Here is a 21,765-nt window from a genome sequence, read left to right as displayed (position 1 = left end):
ATCTTGTTGTTGCGTTCTTGTTCTGGTTCCTGTTATTGTTCAAAAAATAGTGAGGCACACGCGCGGTCAGGGGGTGAAGGCACCTTTATTGTCAAATTTTTGTATGTTGGCAGCCGGGACGGCTGCATGCTATGCGGGGGGGAGTGATGTAGGGGTGTTAGAGAGAGAGCCCGTTATGCATGGCAGCCTATGGTAAACAAACACAGTAGGCGGGGCTACATGTGTGCACAAGCAGGTGCCCTCTGCGACGTCCGCGCCAGACACCCTGGGGGGTCGATTCGGTCGTTATGATCCCCCGGGGCCCCACCCCTCAGGGAGGGGTTGGGTATAAAAGGGGATTGTATCGAAGGGCTCGGGAGTGATGTTTAGCTAAAGAAGAGGAGGCGGAAGACGTCTGAGATAGAGCCCTGGACTCCCCCTGGTACGCCGTCCTTATCAGGACCGCGCAGGCTCGAGCCAGTGGCGTGGTACCAGAGCCAGAGCCAGTGCTGGTCTGGACTCTGGGTACCGGGCCCGACTGACCAGTGTCGGGCCAAGATAGCCTCCCCTAGCCCATTAGTGGAGGACTCAGAGGCAGGCTAGGGTTAGCTAGAGAGGTGTGTCCTCAGATAGACGGGTGAGGGGGCCGATACCCCCTCAAATGTGTATGTCACAACGTTGGTGTTAAATAAACAAGTGTGCCTCCAACTCCGGTGTGAACGAGTCGTGAGCGTTACTACACAACTAATAGACCGTGGCTATAAATCTGGAGAGCATTGCCTTTCTGATTTATATGCACTGTGTAGTTATCTAAAGTGTAGTTCACTGAAGCAATGTTGAAGTAGGAATTCGCTGTGAAAGTAATATGTTATTTACAGGTCAATGATCTCCAATATCAGTTAGACTTCCGAAGACGTTTGATAAATATAGTGAAACATTGCGCAATGGCCTTTACTCTTTGAGAGTGCCGAATGCGATCTGTTGTTCAATCAGCATGATGCGTCCCTTGAAATAATGATTTATTGTGTCTGCCTAAAAGTTCAAGTTGAAAGTTTTTATTTGTATACCGATTTCATAGCCGGTGTTGGTGGCGACGGAGTTTCCAATTTATCTTGAGACCTCAGGGTGCAGCTTTTAGGGAAAGGTGCTTACGGTGTGAGGAAGCATCCTACCACCCAGGTTGTGTTGACGCAGAGGCGTAGCTAGGGGGGGGCAGGGGGGTACATATGTCCCCGGGCGCCAAGGTAAAGGGGCGCCAAAATGAGGCTTACAACGTTACATTAAAACTTATTGCGGCGGGCGCAGCAGCCTGAAACTACTGCACAAATCTACAGCTCAAACTAAAAGTTTATATATCCCGCCACACACAGCCTACATGTCATGTAATTACATTTTGTATGTGATTAAACGGGGGGGGGGGGGGGCGCCAATTTTATAGTTCGTCCCCGGGCGCAAAATATCCTAGCTACGCCACTGTGTTCACGCAGACTGCCCATGATGGAATGCCACGGTTTTCATATTGACCGCCACCGTTGTGATGTACCGTGAGGAACACTAAGACAGACGTGCCAACATTCCTCTTCTGTGTGCAGGACGGCAAGCTGCGTGACGTCTTCGAGAGCGGGAATGGAGAGGGCCGACTGGAGCAAAAGACGGTGACCGTGGTGTTTGGATCAGACTTCGTCAACCTCACTTTCCTGAACTTTGTGGCCTTCTCTGAAGAGATTGCCAAGGTAAGATATGGAACGACAGACAAATAGGCCTCCGGTACTGTGTTCAGTTTGCTCCATGGGTTAAACACCGGTATAATCTGACATAACGGACAACCTAGGATAATGGGTATAAATAATAAATGGAGGGGGTGAGTGATTGCAGCAGACAAGCTAAATGCCAGAGACTAGAAATTTATTTTATTTATATGCACGCTTTCATATTCATAGAATGCACTGTGCAAAATACCTGATGGATGTATATGGCTGCCTGTTCAAAATTAGATTTATTGACTGCAAATGATGGTTCAAATCACATTCAAAGAACAGCATTAAATTGTTTTTTCTTTGTTTATTGATCACGCATTATTATGCCAGTGACCTCTATGAGGACGATTCTACATGAACCTAAATAAATTTTCGTCACATTTTGCAACGACAAATCTGCACGTCGATATATATTTCAACGTTTGTGTAAATCCTAATAAAAGCTACTAATTTCCTTGAGCCCAAAGCATTAGGCTTTTTAAGCCGCAGAATTTGAATGGCTCACAGCGTACCAATTATATTTATAGATCAGAAAAGAGGGCAGCAACACTGCCCTGCACTATACTTAAACCTCCGTGGCTAAAAGAACATACCCCCAGCTATGAGCACCCATCAGCCATAAGAACATTTCTCAGCTATAATAACATCCCGCCTCTGTCGATGCGCCTAAACTTAGAATAGAACAAAGAGAATCTACTCTTCCATTGTCAAGTTCGCTGTACTTCACATCAACTTGTCTCTATTCTTCCAAATGTACTCTGCACAGAAATGTGGTTCACAGCGCACGGGACTTGCGATCCAAAGGTTGCCGGCTTGATTTGATCTTCCGGTGGTGATAGATAAATAAAGATTGTGATCCTGATTGTTTTTCGATTTAAAGCTTTCGTGACTGCAGGGATTCATCTTCTTGGTTCTTTCAGTAAAGTCACGTAGAATGGAAATAAACGTCGTGAGAATTATTTTATTATGTTTTATTTTTATTATTTTATTATTTCCATTCTACGTGACTTTACCGAAAGAACCAAGAAGATGAATCCTGATTATTGTTGTAACTTTCGGACCCGCCGCCGACTGGACGTCTGTGAAAAAGAGCTTCATAGCTCATCAGATTCCTCCTGCAGTATAAATAAAGATTCTGATTCTGTTTACACATCGGGAAAGTTTCTTAAACCCCCAGCCCCCATCCGCCTCTTGTCGATCCAGCAGTACAACGGGGTCCGCCACAGTTAGTCGATCAGCAGATCACGTGTCGTGGTGTAAAGTGTGGGTATTCCCACCGCCAAATACCCCCTCAAGAGGTTCACTGGACCACAATCTAGTGGAGGCTTTTTTTGCCAGTCGTGGCATGACCAAGTAATTGTCAGGCTGCACCCTTATCTTTGCTGGGTTTTAAAACAGGTTTTGGAAATAAAAAAAATTCTCTCCCATATTCGTCGTGAGGATTTCGAGGCTTTCTGTCTGTCAGCTGTGTCTCGACGTTGTATGGAGGTTGTATATGATGCCTAAAGCTTTTAAACAATGCTGATTGAAGTGTAAGATGGTAGTGTTATAAGTGGATTTAACTGACAGTTGTGATCTTTATTTATATATTTCCAGTCAATACCACAATCTCTTCAATTTTTGACATTTGTACATTATTCTAAATCAACACCTTGGAGCATTGTACTTTACAATATGTCACAAATCTTTGCATCTTGACATATCTCGCTCTCACACACAACAGAACAGGTACTCTTCCATGGTCTGATGTCAAATCGGAGTTTGATGGAGTTTAAAAAAAAAGTTGGTCCAACCGAACTCCCACTGTTTGTTTTAAGGGCTGTGTCTATTATAACAATAGCTTTCAGGAAGGAAGCAGTGTTATTTTATTCTAAAATATAAACCAGACATTCAATAGGGTTTGCTGTGTAAACTTAACCCCGGGACCAGGAAGAACGTTACACCCAGAAAAAAAAGTGTCTACACAAAACATTTCACAGCTCAAGGGATTTACATTGGCATTGTTTCAAACCCAACATTGCCAGTGGGGGGTGGAGTGAGGATAAAGGTGCAAGGAAACTTAGAACAAGATTTAGACTTTTCCTGCCCGCACTTTTGTGCGAGTTTCATAATTTTGTTACGCAACTCGATTGACCACCATCTGGTTTGTCCATTTTCTAACAGAATGCTTCACGTGCAAAGCATCCAAACTTTCTCATTTAATATTGCTCATGTTTAATGATTTTAATTGTATGAAAAAATAGTTTACCAGGAAAATCCGATGAGATGTAACATCTCATTTGCCACATATATGTCAAGTTTCACGAATGTCGAAAAAACGTCAAGACACATACAAAAACGTTTTAAAATCTATAACTTACCCAGTGGTGCCCGTTCATATGTCAAATCCATTTACATAGCGTCAAGAACGGGAAGATGACGGCCATAGGCATTGAACTGGAACATCACAATGGTACAGCCAAATGCATAAATCAAATGGTGCACATCACCGGTTCATACGGAACATCATGATTGTAAATTGTGGGGGATAAAAAAAACTAAATCCACATTCATAATTTTTATTTATTTATTTACGGGCATGCGTGTATAATCAGACACTTTTAAGAACTAGCGTTGATCACGCACATGTGTGATGGGAGCCAGGGGACGCTTGCTGCAAGTGATAGTTTCCATGTCACGTCTCCCTCTGTTGTGAATCTCCCAGGAGTGGGCGACAGGAATCTTTCAACTCGCTTCAAATCTCCTCTACCACAACTCCTCCCGGGACATCTTTCTGGATAAACTGTGAGACAGTTTTGCACAATTTCACTTTGGCTTTTGAGCTGATGTATTACGGCAAAATAATTCACAATTTGGCGATCCTGCCACTGCGTAACGGTTACGCGCACACCAGACTCTCCATCCAGTTGTCGCCGTTGTGTTCTCCCATTGAACGAATGCCGCGAGTTTCTTAAATTCCCCCCACATTTGTGTCCGTCCAGCAGAATGAATGGGTATGGCACAGTTAGTCTATCTGCAGGTCACGTGCGGTGGGGCAAAGTGTGGGTACTCCCACTTATTCATTGATGCCTGGTCAGCATGGAAGAGAAAGCCAAATTCCCTCTCGTGGAGTCCTTCCCACCAGCAGTGGTGGGAAACAAGGCAGTGCAGGGATGGGCATTTATCTTTGTACTCATTCACAATTGCTTCCTTGTTGGCCTACATACATCCCTATGTGATGTTTGTATTTTTATTTAATTTACAATATACATATTTCATTTGCATATACTATTCGTGTTTGGCTTTTCAAACATGACAACCATTTTAATGGTAATATTTCAGCTATTCAGTGACTGTAATTAACTCATAGCAATGAAGAATAGTTCCAGCTGAAAGTAAATATAAATGCATGTTATGATGGATAAAGAACTAACTCAAGTCAAACATTTAACACGTTTCATCCAGTGCATTATTTTTCTCCCCAGGTATACAAAGCTGACTCTACAGCTGAACCAAGATTCGAAGATTCCAGTTAAGAAGTGAGCTCTGTTTGCCCCTTTTCAGTTTCATACGTTTATGTAATAAATGCATTTTCCTGTACAATAATCACAATCGTCGTGTGGCAACTGTTTCATGCCTGCTATAGCTATATTGTAAACATGCAAAATGAAGCTTTGCCTTCAGTCTGTCAAACAATTGCAACAAACATACAATATAGATTACAACATGATAAAAAAAATGAATTTGCACTGCGTCTAAATGTGAACACATATCAAGGAGCCGAACACTTAGGAGGAAAACGTGCACAACTTGACTGATTGAAGAAGTGGGCTTTTTAGGTGGTTTTTTTTACGGCAAGTTGAGGAGTAAGAGTTGGGTGCTTTGGGCCGGAGAGCGAGTTGAGATGACATTGTGGAAAGTTCAAGGGAAGAAACTTCATCGACAGACAGTAATAGGTCAGAGACACAAGCAGTTTGGCTTCTGCGTGTGCTATTAATGCAGCTAATCAAGGCAGCGCTGCCTGATGCACTTATGGGCAGAAGGCAGCGCACATCTCCATTGCCCCTCTTGAGTCGTTCCTGAATATTCCACATGCCTGTGGCCGCCACCGGGATACCCCGAGGATGACCTGGCGCTGACTTTGTGCCAGGTGGATGCTCAGCAGGCGGTGTTCGTTTCACCAGTCGCAGATGAGAGGTGACCGTAGCTGACTTTGGCGGTGGCTGTGAGCTCACAAAGTCACGGATGCACGTGTGCTGCCCGACCGGCTGAGAGATCCAATCCTTTTCTTCTGAGGATATGAGAGAAGCGCTGCTTCCTGCCGTCATACAATGAAACTCGGCTGAGAAATCGTGAAATCTTATTACATTACTGTTATGGTCGACTATCTTTTTCTTATAAATAGATATGCTTCCTTTTTCCCAAGATGCCCATGTGCCACTGTTTCTGTGCAGCGTCTTGAGATGGGGTTGCATTTAGACTCCGTGTGACTCCAATTAGTTTCTGTTATTGAAGTTTAGTTTGGTGTAAAATAATTGCATAAACTTGCCTTATTAATTTATGGATGAATCCGAATGTTCCACACTTGCCAGAGTTAACAGTGAAAGGTTTTCCGGCTCAACAGAAGGTATCAGCAGGGTTTATCCTTGATCTTTGCTGGCAGAGAAATGTCGCTTCCGGATTTTAAATCCCTTCCACGGTCACTGAAAGCTTTTGAAGTGGTCTGGGGACCCAACTTCCAAACTTTTGTCTCACATGGGGCCCCATTCAACTTTAAACATTCTCCACAACTTCCGAAGATTACTCTCTCAACATGGCAACGTGAAGAACAGTTTTTGGCCCTTTGTTGGCCATCGCCGCAACGGTGCAATTTAGCGTTACGTTAGAAATGCAGCATTTTAAAAACACTGGGAGTCAAGTTGTGCCGTGATTGTGACATGCTGTGTACAAATAAAAACCACGATTTACACATTTGATATTGGAGCATCACATGGAATATTGGCAAGAGTCAACGGCTGCCTTGGCCGTCAGTGCCTACGTTGATAAATGTCGGTACAGGAATGCAACAGTGTGTGCCTGTGTTTGAGTCGGTATAGTCACGTGAATATGTTTATTTGATCATTGTTATCTCATTACCGGTGCTGCTAAACTCCCATCCCATACATTTTTGTTCCTTTCTTTATTCAACATGAAAAACTATCTTCTCTGATTTTACTGTCTCTTTGTTAAATACTCACATCCCACATTTCCTGCTTCTGTAACTCTCTTCCTCTACCCCACTTCCCTAAAAGTTATTTTCTTTTCTCTATCCATCACTTATGCCTTCTGCTCTTTACCTACTAACACCTTAACCCCATTAACTATTTCACCCTAATGTCCACAACATACATGCCAACCTCTGCCTTCTATTGTCCATCTCTTAACCTCTCTTGCTTACCCCCTAATTCCTATACACACAAACTCTTATCTCCTGACCTATTTTTTTCATTCCCACTCTGTGCCGCACTCTACCCCGAAAACCCACCGACACGTCGTGTAACACTTAACATGCCCTCATTATGCCTGAAACACCTACCCTGTGCATTGCTTCAATCTCCCCCCCCCCATATCTCTAATAAAACCGTTGCTGCCTCTGCTGCGAACCCACTCCACCCGCCCACCCACTGCGTGCAGCATTTGCCGGCTATTCGCAGCAGACCGCAGGCGGGTGGAAACGGCGCTGGAGAGCTGCGGACTGCCGAACGGCAGGGTACGGGATAGTGGGGTCGCACACCGGCGAAAGGTTATCGTGAGGGGGGTGGCGGTAACTTGATTTACAGCCGCTTGCAAAAAATTAATTGCTGGGCTCGGGAGTGCGCTGCGCTAACCGATGCGCCACCCGCTGTACCCACAAGTGACATTCGAGTTTGGAAGATGTTATAACATCAACCATGTTGGGGTGAACCTGTAATATTAATACAATGTATAAATGTTTTTGCTGCTTAGTAGCTTCCAATTATAGCAATCCCATTTATTAAAATATTTATATTCTCAGCAAATGTACGTGTGTGTTATTACGTTTCATGTCTATTGGAGAGGCTCTCATCAAATATTTATCGTGAATGGTTTTTCCTTTTCCTGCATAATAGCACTAATTGGGCTTTAGATATAATTTAATATATGCTACTATTTCATTGATTTAAAAATAAATAATATCTCAAACAATTTAATTATGTATAGCATGGGACCTTCATATTTTGTTGATCCCAGAAAATTAAGAACATATATAATTCGTCTGATATCCCTTCAAGCAATATCAAATGTTAGAATGACATTCACTTACATATTAATTAAGGCTTCACTATGTTTTATTCATCGTAGCTGCAAGGTTGTATTATGAGGTTTGTATTTTAAAACAGCATGGCTTGCCGTTTGTTCATGCAGAATGATGCCATCTACCCGGCAGAGTTTGGACCCGATGTGTTCAGACTTTTCATCAAAAGCATTTGCCCTAGGCCTGAGATTGATGGGATATTTGCTGAAGTGTAAGTACATATTTTCACGGTCATCAACACTGCGTGCTTTGCGTTAGCATTTCCATCGTTGGCTCCTTTTGTTTAGACATCCCTGTTCCGACGTTATAAGTAATCAGTAAACTTGTAATGATTGCTATCCACTCCCTGCTGTTGTACCCCCCTCCCCCCACCAAGATAAGACATTGTCAGATATGAATGCAATGATTTGAATCAATTATTGATTATTTTTTGTCATTTTTTTCCTTCTCATTAGCTTATTCACCATGAGCATATCATTCGATGTGATTTGCAAACATAAATAATCAATTCTGACATACACAAATTCCACGCTCGTCTGTGTCTTGAGTGTAAGAATATATTACAATTATGAATTCATGCACCATTACATGCCTGATGAACAGCGGCACTCAGTACAAACTAAAATAACTAAACAACATGAAACTATAGCTTTACAGATCTCGACTTTACTGCAGATGCGATGTAAAGTTCATCACTGTCAGTGTTTTTATTTGTTCAGCGAAATGGGTTTACCTGTGTAACTACGGTTTAGGTGTCTCTCATTAATACCTCTGATCATTGACCTCATTAAATTAATTTGATCTGCTTATATATACTTGGCGTGCCTATAATGAAACGCTTATCAGAGACCGCTCAAAGGAAAGGCTGACGAAAGTAGCAGGAGCGTAGATTGGAATCGACTTTTGGATTGCGTTGATACAAGACAAGACTTATATACCAGTCCATTAAATGTTTGTCACTCAATAGCCCATCACTGCCATTGTTTTGCTTGGTTCTTCACACACACACACGTGACAAATCCATCAGAGCAAAGCAATATTGTTCAGACGATGAATGATACTCCCATCGGGTGCCGATGGATGACAACCCAAATTGCAAACAGATTATCCATATTAAACCAAAATCGTCATTTTCCTTGTTTTATCTATGGGACGTTGTTTTTCCAGTATCAAAATAATAACAGGTTTTGCCCTTTCTGGCAATAAAACAGGTGTTAAGCTATTCCAACACTAAATAGATACATTTTGCAAGGCATCAAGTCTGCATTAATCACGCATACTTGTGGCAAAACATGCAAACAAACATGCTCAGATAATGTATGCATTGCCTTTTAAACTGATTGGTCTTTCACACCACCCCGCCGGGTTGACTTGAGGCCACAATGCAAAGAAAGATCACATTCTAGATTTGAAGCTTTCGTGACTGCAGGGATTCATATTCTTAGGTTTTTTCGATAAAGTCACGTAGGTAAAAAACATTAAAAAGTAAAATAAAAAATCACGACGTTTCGGAGGCAACACAAGCTTCCGTCTTCAGGTGGTACCGTCACAGCCACGTGACGGTACCACCGAAAAAACCTAAGAATATGAAAGATCACATCTCTACGCCTCTCGTCAACGTGGTGTTAGGCACTTGCTTCATGTTGCAAAATAAGTGTGTTTTGTGCTCTCCGCACACATTTTTTATTTCTCCTGCATGGTATCCACGCCACAGCCTACAACCCGCAGGTTGAGAAGGAAGCCTCAATTCGAGGACAGTGCACAAGAGCACTGAATGTATGCGGCATCGCACAGCTGCTATAGATGCTCCAGATGAAGAGAGAATTACTGAGGCCACCTGTGCCATCCCAAGTCCCTGACTTGTATTATTCACAGTGGGAGATTAGATTGTTGGACCATGGATTGCTGAGAGTCTATAATATTGCATTTAATTAACATATTGAACCGAGATTAAATTCCACACACTGACCATGAAATATGGCTCATCTTTAATTTGAGGAAAATTCTGAAGTAGTACACCTAACATTTTCATATTTTCATTACCCCTTGGTTCATCTTCATAGGAAATATAATTTATTGAAAGCAGGTGTTTGTAGATGCAAAACACCTTTGTTTTTACTTGGGAATTTTTTTAATGTATGTATTTTTTCCTTGGAAATCTACTTCATTTTAACATAAATATATATTCATTTTCATCAGCCATGATCTATCCACTGCTTCGTGAAAGCTTTCCAACTTTGTCGCCACCCGTGACAGTCAACATGATGCCACACAATATAAATCAGGAGTTAGACAAGGCTCTTAATCAAGGCTATTCAAGGTGAAATTGCAAGATATCTCTCAACAACTAGATTGTAGAAATATAAAGGCATAAGCATAAATATTGATACAACCTGTTCTCCTATAGCATGGTAGTTGCGTTCCTGAAAAACACAGAGTTATGGAAAACTCGCGCGATAATTATTAATATATAATATAGGGTAAAGGACCATTCGCGATAACTCGTCAGATGCATATGCAGGCTGCACAAAGACTGAGGCACGTGGGTAGCATCTAGAAGCATCCAGCAGCATCCCAATGCCTCATGTGATGCTCCGCTGAGGCAACCCTACAACCGCTTATTACTATTCTTAGGTTTTTTCGGTAAAGTCGCGTAGGTAAAAAATAAAAATTAATATAAGTAAAATAAAAAATAAACTAAAAATCACGACGTTTAGGAGGCAACACAAGCTTCCGTCTTCAGGTGGAACCGTCACAGCACGATAGCTGTACTTTTATTAATTATGAATTTTAATTTTTTTACCTACGTGACTTTACCGAAAAACCTAAAAATATGAATCCTTGCAGTCACGAAAGCTTCAAATCTACGCTTATTACTACTCGCGCGACGTAGTTGTGGTCACTCAATCGCATTAAATCCAATTCGCATCTGCGTTATAAAAAATGTGTTCCCCAATACAGCAATGGAAATGAACTACAATAAATTATCGAAGAACTTATGAAGAAGGTTGCAATGTGGGGCTCGAGAGATATAGGACCAGAATAGAAGTCACAAGCCGAACAGCAAAAATAACTGTTGGAGAGACACGACTGGAAAACACAACAGAGTATTTATATATGTCAGTATATATCTAGGGCAGTTATTGAAGGTGGAACGGGATCAATATGATGAAATAAAGAAACAGACGAGAGCAGGTGGGAGTGAATTTGGCAATTTTTATTTAATAAAGCGGAATATACCAATGTGCCAAATATTGATGGCTAAAAGTACCGATCGTCTTTGCAATTACATATTTGTACAAACCTATATTTCAGTTTTAAAGATGCGATTAACAATATAGGTAAGTTTTCGAAAAGGTATTTAATTCTGAAATGACATTTGAACGATATTAAAATTACTTTCAATGACGGCAGAGTCCTATGGGAATTTGGCCGGAGGGTTGCGTGTATTCTATGAATGTTTTCCCATCAAAGTCACTCTCCAATTAACCTTTGCTCCACTTCTATTAACCCCAGTAAGGAACATACATCAACCTTTACTGTGATGTCGATGCTACCGTGATGTACTGGTCAGCACACTTCACTGACAATCCAGAGGTCACCGGTTCGACCTCCCGGTGCGGCACTTGAAACCATTGGGCAAATTTCCACAATCCCCTCCGCCTGTCTGTCCAGCAGTGTACATTGGTACACCACACTCGATTAGCAAGTCACATATGGTGAGGTAAAGTGTGGGTACTCCAATCTCTTCCAAAAACGTATGGCCAGCATGGAAGAGTAGGCCAAACTATGTTCCAGACGTGCTCTGTACAGCTCCTGCAAGCAGAGGCCCTTCTGCCAGCAGTGGGATGAGCAGGGAATTGCAGGGCTGCACGTTTACCTTGAACAGTGTTACCTTTCCTCGATTGCATTTGGCACTTATAAAGGCAGCTCTGGTTGATATGTTTTTGCTGAACAAAACAATGATTGTGCCTGGTTGCCCATTTCGAGAACATAATTGCAACTTGTATTCAGGCCTCTCCTGGGTGAATTTGAAATGTCATCGTAGATTCTGCTGGCCAGTTTGTATTCGTAAAGGTATACACGGCAAATGTTATACACATTTCTGCTGTCACCTGGTTCGCCTAACGTCATCGCATGCCATCAGGTCCATGACATCTGTCGCACGTGATGTTCCCTTTGTTTTGGGGCTGCAACGATTTCCCCTCCTGAGTAGTACGATCGACTGGAATTGGTCACATCCTAGCATGAGGCTGATTGAATTTGGTTTTACTTTAAACAACGGTGAAACATTACAGCGCAGTCTTATATTATTTTGGACACCAAATTGAGATGTTCCATTGCAATGGATTTTGTAGATATAATAATTTAACTGATAAGTAATTCATGCTTCGCCATTTGGTCACTTTCATCCATGCATTGTAATTTATAATAGTTTTTTTACATTTCATACTGTAGATTTTATACCATTTTTGTTCAGGTATTTTGATAATCTATGTGTTGTGGATTACTACTACTATTTTTATTTTACTAGGTAAGGCCCACTTAGCTTTCTAGATTTTTTTCAGAAGTGACTTGGCCACAAATAATTGCTGAACTTAGTGGACTATTTAGCAGCCAAATTCTCTAAAAGCATGTTTATAAATGTGGAGGAAAAACTGGAGGACCCGGATACAAATCCTCGTGACCACGGAGAGCACATGCAAACTCCATATAAATAGACCTCCTTTATACCAGGCGAGGTAATTAACATCTCGTCACCACCGAGTATTGATTGGCTATGTTTGCTGAGGAATTGATATAATACTGCTGCGTTCTAGCCAGAACCTCACTGGAAATATGAATCTCAAGGGTGTCATCTGAGTTGAACAAATATAATACAGTACTCTTATTTTGCCCAGGAGACATTTTCAATTTCTTCATTAGTGTGCATGCTTAGCCCTAATGTACTTCACATCTATAAATATTGTAGACACACAGCATGCACTATGCACATGTTTGTATATGCGACAAAGTGGGCCGGGGGGTTCTTCTGTGATAGATTGTGTCAGTTTATTTCACCAATTTGCACACAAATCCCTACAGGTTATATCTACGACTGCAAACTGCAGGTCCATTACTCAAGATGCCTCACCTCCTGTCCAATCCTGAGATACTCCTCCCGCCCTCTAAAATGACTTACCTCCTCCACTTGCGTCCGTTGGCAGGGGGGCACGCAGCCGTCCGTACTTGACAGTGGACCAGTTCACAGAATTCATCAACAACTGTCAGCGTGACCCCCGCCTCAACGAGATCCTCTACCCTCCGCTCAAGCCGTCGCAGGTTCAGCTCATGATAGAGAAGTACGAGCCCAACGCCAGCCTGGCAAAAAAAGGTGGGAGCCAACTCCTTCTCCCTAACCTCCTTGCTTTAATTCACTTGAACACCAATCTATCCCTTCGCACTAATTTTCCATTAGCAAACACCGTGTTCACGCTGTTTTGGTTCTTTAACCTCTTCGTCCAGATTCCCATTGTCAAAAGACGATGTTTACGTGACTTCGGAAAAATTTGTTCCACTTTGTTCTCCATCAAATCAATATTCCCCTAGAGCAGAGCCATCTTCTGTCCAGATGTATGTCATTATTTTCATTGTTATTCCATGTATATAGCTGTGTGCATTTGATATGATACACATATATCACCTGTAAATAAAATGACTCTCTTTCTGTAATAGGACTGTCCTTTCATGCTATAATTCGGCCATTTGCACTACAATTTATGGCCACGTTTATTCAAGGTATAATGAAGGTTTCATGGGATGCTGCCATGGTGTAATGGTTAGCGCACACTGGACTTGCAATCCAGAGGTCACCGCTTCTATTTACTGGCACAGCAGTTGTAACGATGGGCATGTTTCTTAAATATGCCCGCTTTTGTACGCCCAGCAGTATTAATAGAAACACCGCAGTAGATTCGATTGGCAAGTTGCATGTGGTGGAGGCAAAGTGCAAGTATTACCGCCTCTTTCAACGTATCCCCTAGATTGGCTCTCCATATCACCCTCAAAGCTGCAGAGCGCACAGATCTAGCAAGCAAGAGCAAACGTCACATTTAATGTTATTCATATTTTTGGCCGATACATGTTGCACAGTTTGTGGCTTTTGTTCAGAACTGTTCACAACACAACGTGCATTGTAACGTGCATTGTTGTAATGGCAACATGTTGACTACAGCATCCAACTCATCATGATACCTTCAGTCCCACATTTCACAGGAGTGTTGCGAACCTTTCACACTACAACATGTTTTTTGTTGGTTCGTTGGTTATGAGACAAACATCTGCTGAATCGTAAATTTTCTCACATTCTTGGCAATATCTACGTTGACAATGTTTCTGTTTTCCCTGATCAATGGAGCCTGCCAAGGCCCTGCAGTCGGCTTACCAATTGCCCGAGGGGTATTTATCCATTAGCTTGACAAAGCTGTTAACCTTGTCCTTGTAGGCAGAAAGAACTCACATGTTTATTCTTGCAGTGAATTGGAGCAGCAATCAAATGAAATATACATGCACTCCATTTGCACAATCCTTCTGGTAGACAGATCCTGTCGTTTAAGGTAATAAAGAATCCAATAAACACCACGCTTATTATTACTGAGGCATTTCTGGATTACAGAGTATGTCCTATATGGGTTTAAAAATAGGTTTCTTGCATGGTTATTTTTTACTTTACATTACTGAAACAATTATGCATTGGTGAAAAATTGCAGGGTTTTTCAAGTAAAATTGGATATATGGGTTCTATGAAATCCAGGTGACACTACCAGATAAGCCACCGTTTGCGAATTACATTAAGGTATTCCATGTTATGTTGGCTAGTCATTCCAAAAATATTTTGTTATCATTATTCTGATTGCTTTATGCTCAGAAAAGTTTGAGTCAACTAGTATGAATACACGTAGCAACCAGGTTACAATTATTAGAAAAAATGTTGGCCTCATTTTTACCATGAAGTCAGATTTGTATTATTTAGTTTTTGTACATTATATATTTTAAAATAAACTACATTTTATAGCTATGGCATGCTATATATATATGACACGGTGACTATTGCAGTACTCTTAAAGTAAATATGTAGCTAAAATCATTGCATTATATGATAATTTGACACGCAATGTTTAGCTTTTGCATGTTGATTATTATTAACGTGAGACACATTGTGGACATTTTGTCTGTCATCCTTGTAGATTTCGGAAAAAACTAAGCTTTTATGGTTGAACATTCCATTCACTCCTTCACGTTCACGAATGTGAACCGCGAGTAAATTCACAAGGGGAGTATTGTATTTACACATTTCTAAGAGATACCACCAACAGGTTTATTCTACAAAGCCCATTTCAGACTTGCTGGTTCACAGGTCATGCCAGCATTGAGCAGTGCATGAGATGATGACTTAATGTATCTACCATCCTCTGAGTGTTTTAACATTCTTGCATCTCATTTCAAACGTCTTCTTTTGTTTTATGGGACGCTGCCATGGTGTAATGGTTTGCACACTGGACTTGTAATCCACTGGTCACCAGTTTGACCTCCCGGCATGGCAGTTGAAACAATTGGGCAGGTTTCTTAAACCACGCTCCCTCTATCCACCCAGCAGTACAAATGGGTGCAGAATCATCATTTTTATCTATTTTCAGAATCATAATCAGACTATTTAATTATTCTTGAGGAATCCGATCAGCTATTAAGCTTTTTTCCACAAATGTCCAGTAGTTTCACAGATATTCAGAAGACCGCAGTTAGGTTGCACCACACTTAGTCAATCAGCAGGTTGCATATACTGGGGTAGAGTATGGGCACACCCACCTCTTCTAAGATTCATGACCAGTACCGAAGAGTAGGCCAAAATACCCTCTAGACTTTAGAGGGACTCTCTAGGGCTCCCTCTCACCCTTCTGCCAACAGTGGCTTGAGCAAACAACTGCAGGGTTGTACCTTTATAAGCATGTGTTTAGAGTATTTGGCTGCTATACATTTCCACATGATCAGCAACTTCGTTGAGCTATTATTTGTGGCCAGGCCACTTCTGAAAAAAGATAGTTAAATGGGCCTTACTTGATAAAATTTTAAAAATTGTTTTAGTTTAGACCTTCACTGACAGAGAGGTATGCATGTGTGTAGTTCCACATTTTCCACATTCCCACAACCACTTGGAACCAGGCTCAATGGCTCGTTTCCAGCCCTGGGCCATTCCAGGATCGGCAGCACAGACCGGGACGTGAGTTCCCACCCCCCGAATAGCAGTGCTCCCTTGTTTACATGCCCTGCTCTGTTTGTGCTTGGTAGGCCACATCTCAGTGGGAGGATTCCTCAAGTTCCTACAAGGGGACGAGAACTCTGCCATCCCAGCCGAGAAAATCGACCTGAGTGACGACATGATGCAGCCCCTCTCTCACTACTTCATCAACTCGTCCCATAACACCTACTTGATGGGTACGTGTCCAACTGCACTTGGCAATGAGCGCGGCAGTCTGCGGGTGCCTTGGGACTTTCGTAAAGGTCCTAGGGGAGCAGCAGCTCAAGTCTAAGTTTGCTTCAATATTTCATGAGGTGTGCTCATTTCTCAGTCGCTTGCGCAACCGTGTTATCCTTTAGCAAGATGCTTACAGGGGTTTTGATATTGCAAAAAGCTGTATGGTTTAGTTTCATAGTAACTTGAAGGTGGGACACATTTAAAATGAAAATGAGGACAACCATCTTGAGTTTTTTTTGTTACCAGCACCTTAACATTCTCATTATCATTGCCAATTCTGCAAAGGCTCTAAACTTACACAAGTTAGGTGGATTTATTATTATTACTGTCTTAATATTTTCTAAAGGTGATGCACTCAGCATAGTGGACATGGACTTCTTTATTTTTCGAAAGTCATTTTGCAACAATTTCTGAATCCAGAGAGACTAATATTCTAAATATAGCTTTGTATATCCAGGCTTTAAAAAAAAATATGTGACGGTGATCCATTTCAAAAATGATTATATGTAATTGGGACAGAAGCTAATTGTCAGGCAACCCTTTTACCCCGAGTGGAATCCAAGTCTGGAGCTAATTTCCCCCCTTACCTGCCTCATGAGATATTAAGCCACTTGAATTACTTCAAAGTAAATGAAATATGTAACGTTCTCTTGTTGAATGGATCTATAAAACATTCCCAATAAAAAATGCCTGCCATCACAAGCCCTCGTCAAAAATTGACGCACGCCATTTAATCAAGCAGCTCAGTCTGTAGATGTGTACGTCGCATCATGACGGAAACGCATGATAATGCACGGCACTAAGCCCTGTTGATAATTTAACTGTGCAGTGTGTAAATATGTTTAGATTGTGCACCACCATCAAGTGCATAATGTGAACAAAGTGGCAGCTGTGTCCACTCTCGGTCTGTGTGCGTTGTGTGTGTGTGTGCACGCATCACATAATCGATGTTTGAAAAAGTGGGTTAACGCTGTCAAAAAAGATCGAAGCGAATGAAATAAATAAGTGCCGGCCGTAATTATAAAAAAAGAGAGTTAGTTGGAATTCAGCATCCAGTATAGAAATCAATATCTTTCTGTTGGCCATCAGCGCAGGCAGGACTCGGCACGTGGTGTGTGTTGGAAGGAGCCAGGTAATCTCTCTACAAGAATTCCTCTTTTGTCTTGCCTCCTTTTAAATTCAAAGAATGACCTCCACATCCAAACCAATGCATAGCTTTGTTCTATTAAACCCATATCAGACAGTGCATTGAATCTGAAGACGTGATACCAAAGTGTTAGTTGTTTCTGAAATTTAATACGCATTTTTTTCCCCTGTAAATTTAACCAACTGGAGAAACTGTATTTCTTTGATTTGCTTGAGGACTTATGGAGACATTTCAGCTGATAGCTTTGATATGTTTGCTAGTCAGATGTTATTTTGTTGCTTGTAACATTTTAATGTATTGCTCATGATGGAAAAATGGACCATAGTCTATTGCAGAGCCGTGCGAATGATCCAAATACATAGCAGCTGTGGTGCGTGCTTACGCAGGGTGGAGTTATTTAAGTATGGCTCAGTATGATGACTTTAATTGTTCTGCGATTCACATCAGCAGAATGCAACTGCATCTTACACATTAAAATGGTCTTCTGTCATCACGTCCTGTTTTTTTGCTTTCATATCATCCCTTTTCCTGCCTCACTATCAACATCAGCCATGGTTCCTGATCAATCCACTCCTGAATGAAGGCCTCCCCACGCTGCTGCCACCACTTGACAATCCTGAGCAGTAGCAATCCACTTAGTGCTTGCACACAAGCTGATTTCAACGCTCCTTCCCCCTGGATTGGTACTCGTCACAATTTGAAATAATATCATCTGTATCAGTAAATTTTTTGTGACTATTGATACATTATGTAGGCATATTCCGGCTATCATAAACATTAATTTGCTTTTGCATTGCTTTGTGAAAAATAAAACAAAATTGTAATTATATGAACAAAATTATGAGTTTTGCTATAGTGCCTCCAGAATATCAGTTTTAAGTTCTATTTGTGCACGTTGTAATTTTAACAATTAATATAACACACATTTTAATATAGCACACATTTTACAGTGCTTAAAATATCTTAATGCGGCTGGCTCACACATGCAATTGATTTCTCTAAGACGATGGTACTTTGCTAGCCTACTGGCTATCAACAAAGATTCGTTCATGAAGCCATCCTTATATACAGACACAGACACAATTTCAACCGAGAGGATGGTTATAAGCTCAGCAATCATTGGAAAGATGTCATCAACCACTTTGGGTCATGACTTGATTTGTGTTTTCTTGTCAACCTCCACCGTCAGCAGTGTGGGTGTGTGGAGCGAGGTGCAATGATTGCCTGGCGGCCCTTTGATTGGTAGACCTACTGCCGGTGTCGGGGTTTTCTCCTACATTAACATTATCTGCCCCGCCCATGCTGCTGACACACTTAGGCTACGCCCATCTTTAAACCTTTATAAACAGTTTGCCTTTAGAGGCTAACCCCCCTTTTCCTGATGACGACCGCTTGTGTTGCGATCGAAACGTCGTGGTTTTTTAAAATTCTTTTTTATTTTATTATTACTGAAAGAACCAGAATAAGTCTACATTATAGACTACCAGTGCGCTCACTCAGGTTAAGAAGCAGGCTACAGTTTGCATTATAGACTGCCAGTACAATCCCCAGCTTAATAACCATTGCTATAGTCTATATTATAGATTGCCAATACGTTCACCAGCTTAAAAACCAGGCTACAGTCTACATTATAGACTGCCAGTACACTCACCAAGGTTAAGAACCAGGCTACAGTCTACATTATAGACTGCCAGTACACTTACCCAGCTTAATAACCATTGCTATAGTCTACATTATAGACTGCCAGTACACTCACCAAACTCAATAACCAGGCTACAGTCCACATTAGAGATTGCCAGTACACTCACTCCGATTAAGAACCAGGCTACATCATGGGACCTTCTTTGACGGTATCAAAATATGAGAATAGGTTTTTCCCCTTTTTTCTGGCAACAAACCAGGTGTTAAGATGTTAAAACATCAAACTGAAACCTTTTACAAGTACGCCTTTTGGCGTCCTCTGGTCTAACACCGTTTGAGACGAGGCTCAAAAGAAAGCTGTCTCTGGTGTGGACCAATCAGTTTCAAGGACAATGCATATACAGTATTATCAGAGTATGTGTTTTGTTTGCATTCTGACCACAAGCATTGTGGTTAATGCAGACATGATTCCTTTTCTATCTACGTGACTTTACCGAGAGAACCAAAGAATATACTCTCAACTAATTACATTTTGAAATGGCTTTTGCTGCTCTAACTTATTACTGTGTTCAAACCAGACCCATCTCAGAATGTGCATTCATTAAAAAGCATAAGTCAGTCTACAAATTATAAACGATCTCAACCAAAAAAAAAACACTTATTCTTCGCAGTCAATGTTTAATGGTATGGTCATACATATTCTCTATACATACGGGGAGGGATAAAACAAAATCCTGCAAAATCCACGGCATTCATTGACACATAAAACACAATTGTACTGTAGGTCCATGCAGCGTAAACGTAACTTGCATTAAATAATTCAATGCAAATATATATTCAGACAGTGTCCACGGTTTTACATAACCTTAAATATGACTGCATTGAATCGTACAAAACACGTATTCAAAGTCACTAATATGTTGGCTAAGGGAATGATACATTTATAAGTTCATTGACTTATGCTTCCCTGTCCAATGGACTGGGAACAATGATGTTTGTACAGCTTACAGCAGTGAACAACCACAGCGAGTTCTCATAGCATGAAGGGACGTGGCCAGGAGCAAGTGATCAACAGTTCTGAGTGAAAGTAAATCTGTGTCCTATATCTATTTATTTTACAAACACCAGTTCGTGCTGTAAAACATGTATTGACTCGAGCGTTTTCACTTAATGCTTGCAATTATAACATTTCTGATATAGCTTATTTAAATAATGAATAACATTGACCACTAAAGTTATAGTTTTGTTTGCCAGTTGGAAAAAAATACTAATGGTATACTAATAATTGACATTTTACCCAGGAAAGCCACACTGAGTTCAAGAAATCTTTTTGTTCAAGAGGGTCCTGCTTTGAGATGTTTGGCCGACACCAATTACAGTGTTTGTGTGTAGCTATGGGAGGAATCTCGAACCCGGAGGAAACCCTTCCAGAACAGGGGGAGAACATACAAACTCCGCACAGGAAAGATGCTCGAGTTAGGAATCCAACCGATGTTCTCCTCGCTGTGGGGCACAGGCGTTACCATTGCACCACCCTGTTATCCATTGTGTTTCAGCTATTAATTTGAATAAAAACAACCACAACAATGATATATATTCTTGGTTCTTTCGGTAAAGTCACGTAAATAGAACGGAAAAAAATCAAAATTAAAAGCAAAAAAAAACACGAGGTTTCGATCTCAACACAAGCGGTCTTCATCTCTCCACCTGATGAAGACCGCTTGTGTTGCGATCGAAACGTCGTGGGTTTTTTGCTTTTAATTTAGATTTTTGTTTTCTATCTACGTGACTTTACCAAAAGAACCAAGAATATGAATTCATGCAGTCACGAAAGTATTAAGTCTAAATACAACAATGATATGTTGCAATGCACAAGCAAGATGAATGGTTCAATTTGCAGCAGATAAATACCGTATTAAAAACAACCATTTGACAGTTTTCTAAACAGTAAACCGAGCAATCAGGAAGACAGAAGCGAGCTTGTATATCGCCAAAGCACTCGCAGGTCGAGGGCACGTTCACCTTGACGGGCACTGAAGCGGTATATCGCTCACCGCCACACAGATTATTACACGTGAAGACGCAGCTAATGATCATGACAGCATAAATCATGGCAGCAAAGAAAGACATCAAAGTTATCGGACTGGTCGTTTAGTTCCGAATGCAAACGATATAATGAATTTCCAATTACCAAAGTCGCGCATAACCCATTTCACAAATGATCAATCCCCTGCAGAGGTGTGTCGCGGGCGTTGGAGCTGATGTGTGCGCGCGACAGCTGGCCAAGCGCCGCCGCAGCGGCTCCGAAAGTTTTTACTTTGACGCAGCGGCCACGGCCAGGGATGTGAATGTCACCTGGTGAGATAAATGGGCGGCTTGTGAAGCAGTTAATGAGGCATGGAATGGATCCTCGCCACCGACAGCCACTGCCGGCTCC

The 21,765-nt window shown here is 41.4% G+C and overlaps 1 protein-coding gene across 2 annotated transcripts in view; it reads left to right on the top strand.

Moving 5' to 3' along the window:
- PLCB1 (phospholipase C beta 1) overlaps nt 1-21,765 on the top strand; it is a 189,317-nt gene that overhangs the window by 120,593 nt on the left and 46,959 nt on the right. For both annotated transcript variants that reach the window (XM_078596201.1, XM_078596202.1), the window contains exons 4-10: nt 1,572-1,712; nt 4,441-4,520; nt 5,201-5,254; nt 7,389-7,464; nt 8,139-8,239; nt 13,236-13,402; nt 16,354-16,500. In XM_078596201.1, the coding sequence (XP_078452327.1) occupies nt 1,572-1,712; nt 4,441-4,520; nt 5,201-5,254; nt 7,389-7,464; nt 8,139-8,239; nt 13,236-13,402; nt 16,354-16,500 (766 nt within the window). The remainder of the gene's footprint in view (nt 1-1,571; nt 1,713-4,440; nt 4,521-5,200; nt 5,255-7,388; nt 7,465-8,138; nt 8,240-13,235; nt 13,403-16,353; nt 16,501-21,765) is intronic.

This window comes from Lampetra planeri, chromosome 7, assembly GCF_965212315.1.
Source record: "Lampetra planeri chromosome 7, kcLamPlan1.2.h2, whole genome shotgun sequence".
In the NCBI taxonomy this organism is placed as follows: Eukaryota; Metazoa; Chordata; class Hyperoartia; order Petromyzontiformes; family Petromyzontidae; genus Lampetra; species Lampetra planeri.
This window is presented reverse-complemented; position numbering and strand designations above follow the sequence as displayed.